At 41.6% G+C, this 6,000-nt stretch overlaps 1 protein-coding gene across 4 annotated transcripts in view; it reads left to right on the plus strand.

Annotated features, from left to right (window-relative positions):
• Positions 1–5,764, plus strand: part of LOC119737382 (sphingomyelin phosphodiesterase 5-like) — a 50,207-nt gene extending 44,443 nt beyond the window's left edge. For 2 of the 4 annotated variants that reach the window (XM_038211703.1, XM_038211702.1), the window contains exons 6-9: positions 1,571–1,724; positions 2,082–2,253; positions 2,698–2,883; positions 3,613–4,163. In XM_038211703.1, coding sequence (XP_038067631.1) covers positions 1,571–1,724; positions 2,082–2,253; positions 2,698–2,874 — 503 coding nt within the window. In that variant the 3' untranslated portion in view covers positions 2,875–2,883; positions 3,613–4,163. Of the gene's footprint in view, positions 1–1,570; positions 1,725–2,081; positions 2,254–2,697; positions 2,884–3,612; positions 4,165–5,629 lie in introns of those variants that run through there. The other 2 variants (XR_005272370.1, XM_038211704.1) reach the window with 2 other exon arrangements.
• The last annotated feature ends 236 nt before the right edge of the window (positions 5,765–6,000 follow it).

Here is a 6,000-nt window from a genome sequence, read left to right on the forward strand (position 1 = left end):
TCCAATTACTTTAATGTCCTTATCCTCGAGTCATGAGTACTGTTGTATCATGTTTCCTGTTCTGAACCATGTCTTGACCGCGAACATGAATTTAGGGAGTCACGTTGTTTCCTGGGAATTCTCAGCACCAAATTGTAAGCAAAAATACGGTGTATATACAAGCATTACATTCACTGTGTGGACTTCGGAACAGAAGATGTCCACATAAACCTGGTTGTAGTGACATTGTGTGGACTTGCCTGTGTCCACACAGTGTTTCCCCCTCTCTGGAAAACAGGATTAGAGGCATTTTGGGGTTAGGTTTATCTGTGGAGAAACACTAAAGGGAATCATCTACAGGAAAAAAATGGGTTGAAAGAGTTTTCACAGTGTGAGTAACATGGGTTTTTTTCACAGGTTTTTCTTAACTACATGTACATGAAAACAAAAGAATGTCCACACTACGTATGTAACGTAAACTTGTGTGTTTGGTCAGGTTTAATTACCGTACATGGTCAGGGGCGTAGCCAGGGTTTTGTTTTCCCACTGCAGAAAGATTTTTTGCCCCGATTTTGTATTTATAATCCATTTTGCCGTCCTAATTTCATTCTATCAAAGTCGCGATTTTGGCTTTAAAATCTCTCCACGCGCCCGTTGCACTCTGCCACTCTGCAACCCCTGGCTACGCTGCTGTACTTGGTTCAAAATTTGAGACAGATATATATTTGGAAATATTACTTTACGCCTGTTTAATATGTTTTGGGAAAACCTCAGAAAAAAATTCTAGTGTTGAAAAATTATGCATGTTTGTCCGTCTCCCAACCCATTACATGAACTTAGACATTTACAAGAACGGTACACACATCAAAATCGTAACTGTCTTCTTATATCAGACATGCCTTGTGAGTTATGTTCTTAGTAGTTATCAAATGATAAAACATAAGGAAGGACATTTGTCGGTTTAATTATCGCGTTGGTGCCATCATCTTTTTTTAAAATTAATTTGTCCAGACAGCCAATTTTCTACGCTATCAGCTGACTAAACAGCGTGATAATCTCGTGGGAAAGATTCCATAAAACCAGCGCTTGGTAATTTGCCGCTACCATCATATAAAATTAATCATTTCATTTTTTTCCCCTTTTATGGCTGTAATGTACCGCTAAATGCCTTGGGATGTTGATAACTAGGAGGACATTGTGTATTGGGCCGTGTCATATTTCCTCCGAGAAACGCAAATATTGAGCTGTGTTTCCCTGGATAGTTTTCATTGAAGGCAAGCTTGGCAAATGTTGGCAAACCCTGTTGAGGTCTGGCCAGCCCGGGGCATTTTCCTTGTATAATTTCCTGTCCAAAAGTTTACATTGTGTTGTCAACGGATGAACTCGATATGTCTTGTGAGGCGTCTTCGGTTCAAAGGAATTTCAGAGGGGAATGAGTGGGAAATTTTGACAGACAAAAATAACACACTGAGGGTTTGAATGCATGCATGGACTTCGAATTGAAAGGAATTGACGTTATTTGTGAAGAAAGTGTTGCAAGGTGATTATGAATGACAGCTTCTGGATGTATGAATTGTTGTATGCATTGCAGGTGATATGCCAGACTGGAGCCATCCTGTATTCCTTATATACCACGACCCGTGTAGACAGAGGCCGGGACTAGACCGAGCCTGGACTGTTGGCACCATACTCAGGAAGAAGCGTCTTCAAGACGAAGAGGTTTGCACACCAGAGGGCTTACAGAGGTAGGTCCTCACCCTTCCCCCCCCCCCCCCTCTCTCTCTCTCTCTCACCCCTCCCCCTCCTGTCTCCCCCTTGGTCGCATGGACTCCGTGTGCACAAGTACCCCCTCAATGGTTACAAAGGGAGAGTTGGGGGAGACTGCTGGGAGGGACATTGGAATGCATTGCTGACGGTGCCTGATGCTCACGCGAAGACGCTTTTGGTTTGTGCACATTCAGAATAATATATGCATGTTATACGCACGCAGTGCGTCACTCCCATTGAGCTCTTGACATCCTAACAAACATGTGATCTTCTGTTGTACATTGGGAGCTCCATCCAATCTTTTTACAAATAAGTATCTATTGCCTAATTTTCAGTGCTCTAGAGGATCCTCAACAGCGAGGCAACTATCTTGAGGATGCTGAGGTCTTTGAGGCTGGAGGTGAGGCTGTCCGATGGGGAGCCTCGGATAGCAGTCACTATGAGGGAGTCGGCAGGCGGAGGGTAGATTATATCCTGTATAGCAACCATAGGACACATATGCAACAGGTAGGACATGTTGAGGTTCATTGATGAGGTTTGAGGTTTGTGAGGTTAAACAACTGGGAACCTCAGATAGTAGTCACAACAAAGATTTAGCAGACGGAGGGTAGATTATGTCCTGTATAGCAACCATAAGACACGCATGCAATAGTGTAGGAACATTGCTGAGGCTTGAGGTTTAATGTCTCAAAGATGAGTTTTAGTGTGAGGTTGTCTGATTGGGAAGATCAGTTCCATATTTCTTGAAATCAACAACGCTGCCCCAAAAAATAGCTATCTAACAAGAAATTAGGACAATTAATGACTAAATGCAACACATTTAACAGGCAAGTCATGTTGAGGTTTGAGGTATTATGTAAGGCTGTCTCAAAGATGAGGTTTAGTGTGAGGTTGTCTGATTGGGAACCTCATAGCAGTCTGATATTTGAACTATTTGCCTTTCCTCCACAGCTCTGTGAAGAGTACAGCTTTGTCAGTCAGCTAGCCACGTTGACCGATCACGTTCCCCTCAGCATGACGTTTTCCACGGCCATCGGTCCCGGGGCGATGCAGGAATGGCCCCAAGCTGTGACACCAGACAGTAATGGTTCTCATTCCTGTAAGATCATGTATGAAACCACTGTCTGATAATTGATGGTAGGCCACTAACCAAAGAGATACTTGTTTGTCATTGTCATCCATTCCAGAATTCGACAACATAGGAGTTCTTTTAATTTTCTGTTCAGCGTTTGTCTAATGTTGGGTTTTTAATATGTAGAAGTTAGGGGCTCCGTGCACAAGTACCCCTTCAACGGCCAGGAAAGGAGAGTTGGGGATGACCTAGACTGGTTCCCGGTCCATCCACTACGTATTTCGAATGATCCAAAGTTATTGGGGGCAGGAATTAGTTTGGGAGACCATCGCAAGTTAAATTCGAACGTATTCGCGCGCCGACGACGCCTGACGCTCACGCGCGAAGACCCTATGGCTTAGCTTTGTGGACATTCAGGATAAAGAAGTTGTGCGTTCTTCGCGCGCGAACCAGTACAGTGCGCACACGCGGTGTCCCGTCTATGGGCTCTCAAAAGTGGTAAAAACGCGCCCTCTTTTGTTGGCGCACGGAGCCTATAGTACATGTGGCAGTTCACAGTAAACGGCAAAGCTAGTTTAGTTTGGACAGAAATTTTGATTAAGAAGAAAAGTCAATAGATTCTTTCATGTCTGCCCCATAAATATTGTTTAATGTGCGCCTGGTAAATATTTATTTTACTGGCCTTTAATGGGGTACTTATTGAAATCCATTTACTATCACTAAAGCCAACATGCACTATGTGAAGGCTACATCATTTGAGATTTGATAAGTGCTTTCATTTTTTTCCCCTTCAGAACCTGCTGTGCAGATCCACGCTTTTAAAGGTCCATTAGTTCAAATGAGTTTCTCCATGGAAACCCTTCCGATTATCTCGCCAGGCAGACTGTGGAGCTCCATTGGGGTAATTTTGTCGGCTGTTTGTTTCACTCTTTGAGGGATTCCTGACTGCCGTTTCCAAGGTTTTTGCATCATTACTACTAGTGCTGGCGTTGTGACTTCAAAGCTTTGTGTGTTTTTTCCCAGCTACATGGTTTCTGACTAGCGCCTTTGCAATTTCTAAGAAATTGTCATAGTGGGAAAATGCCATCTTGTGGAGGTGGCTAGTTTAGATGGCAGAGCACGAGTACGGTGTTTCAGAGATTGCTGGTTCGAACCCAACTTTGAACAGTCTCAGCACAGAACAGTAGCATGTGTTATTTACTTATTTTAAGTTACATTTACTACCTAACTTGACACAACCTAGAATTTTTTTTTGGAAAGAATGGTGCTTTCTGACGCCACTTTTTTTTCATCATGTATGATCTCAATGAAGGTCAGTCATTGCAAAAATGTTGAAAACGCATGACTCTGGGACTAAGAAACATTTCCAATTTTGTTAGGAATTACTTTGAAAATGCACTCGACTCTCCATAGACTTTCTACACAACCAAAGAAGTGGCGTCTGGATACTACATTCTTTCCCAATTTGGTGGGGTTTTTTTTTGGGGGGGGGGGGTTGAGAAATCTTACATTTATTTTGTTGAGTCTTTTTAAAGACATAATGCAATTTATATGATTTGGTAACAAACTTTTGTTGGCTCATCCAGTTACCTTTAATGCAATTTTATGAACTTGTATGCACTCCCTAAACCACACCTTGTTATCCGTCAGTGTGTTTTTGTGTGACATTTGCCCCGAGCTAAGGCAAACATTTGATGAACGATCAAAGTGTTAACCCAAAGTGTTAACTATACTAAACCTTTAGGGTGTACGTGTATCTGATGTAGAAGTCTCATAACAGAGTGTCTCTGTTCCCTGTTGATGTTCTGTGTTCCTGGGATGCCTTTGACTTCTCCTGTCAACACAGGGAGAATCTTTACGTTTGTTTAACTGATAAGCAAATTTAAACAGAGAGATTGGGTTTGTTTGGATGGGGCGTCAAAAAGTAATTTGGGGTTTGTCAAGCCAGCGCTAGCGTCTAGGGGTCTGAAGGCTTCATCCCAAAAATTTGTTTCATGCTTCCTTAACAGTTTGAGGAAACTACCCCAAATTCAAGCTTTTTTTTTTTCAAACATGATGGCAAAGTCAGGCATGCAACTTTTCCTTGGATCATTTGATTTCCTTGTTTTTCATTTCTCACTTTAATTCTATTAAAAATTGAAAAACACTGTACAAAGTCTTGTAAAGATTGGAGTTTCCTCTTTTTTGTTACAAGTTGCATGCCTGCAAAGTAATGAGAGGAGTCTGTGAAAATATCAAAGAAAGCTCTTGATCCTCCCTGTAGTTTTGATGTAGAATGGTGTCTCGAGATTATCACAGTACAAATTGTTGTTCAGAAGTAAAAAAAGAAATCACCAAATGACCCCAAATATCATGCAACTATGGGAGGAAATAACTGCATTATATTTGGAGGGGGGGGCGGCTAAAAGTCCTTACTTGCAGCTGAGAAGCTGAATTGCGAAGGACACAGCTACAACGTGGTCGAGCCGAAGGCATGTAAAGGCGCCTTAGGCAGCCACCATAGGACCCATGTCTGATCACGGAGCACAGCCAGAGATTGAAAGTGTTGATTTTTGCGGAGGGAGGAAAACCATAGAGCCCGCAGATAAACTTTTGTGGCACAGGAGAGAATCAACACACATCTCTACTCACATATGACCCGAGCCAGGAATCGAACCCGGGCCACAGTGGTGAGAGGCGAGCACTTTACGCACTAGCCACCCGTGGCCTTGTTAATTGTAATTGTCCGTCAGTGTTTTTTCCAAGTTTTCATTTTACTTTGGAATTCTGTTGTGACATTTTCAACATTTTCAAATATCAAATGATTTTCAGGTGGATGGCTGAAAAAAAAATCCCAATTTTTTTTTCATGAAGACAGTATCTGTCTTCAGAGTAGGTAAGTTAAAGTAATTAGAGTTTACATTTAATAGCACTCTCTTGTTGATACTAATTCATTTTTTCCCCATGTATTTTTAAATTTGTTTAAATAGGGTTTGGTTAGGCCAAATAAATAAATTTAAAAAAAACATGTTTAGCGTCCCAATCCGCTTCTTTTTTTGTTAATTAAAAGAAGAAAAAAAATTAATGATAAATTTTAAACAGTGAAATCATTTTGGCCTCTTTGTCTGTTGCATCTAGCCCATATAAAGCTGGTATGTCATTTCCTGAGTCCAACTGGTGGCCATTTTAAAAAGAAGTCGTTT

This window comes from Patiria miniata, unplaced genomic scaffold (assembly GCF_015706575.1).
Source record: "Patiria miniata isolate m_02_andy unplaced genomic scaffold, ASM1570657v1 HiC_scaffold_3, whole genome shotgun sequence".
Lineage (NCBI taxonomy): Eukaryota > Metazoa > Echinodermata > Asteroidea > Valvatida > Asterinidae > Patiria > Patiria miniata.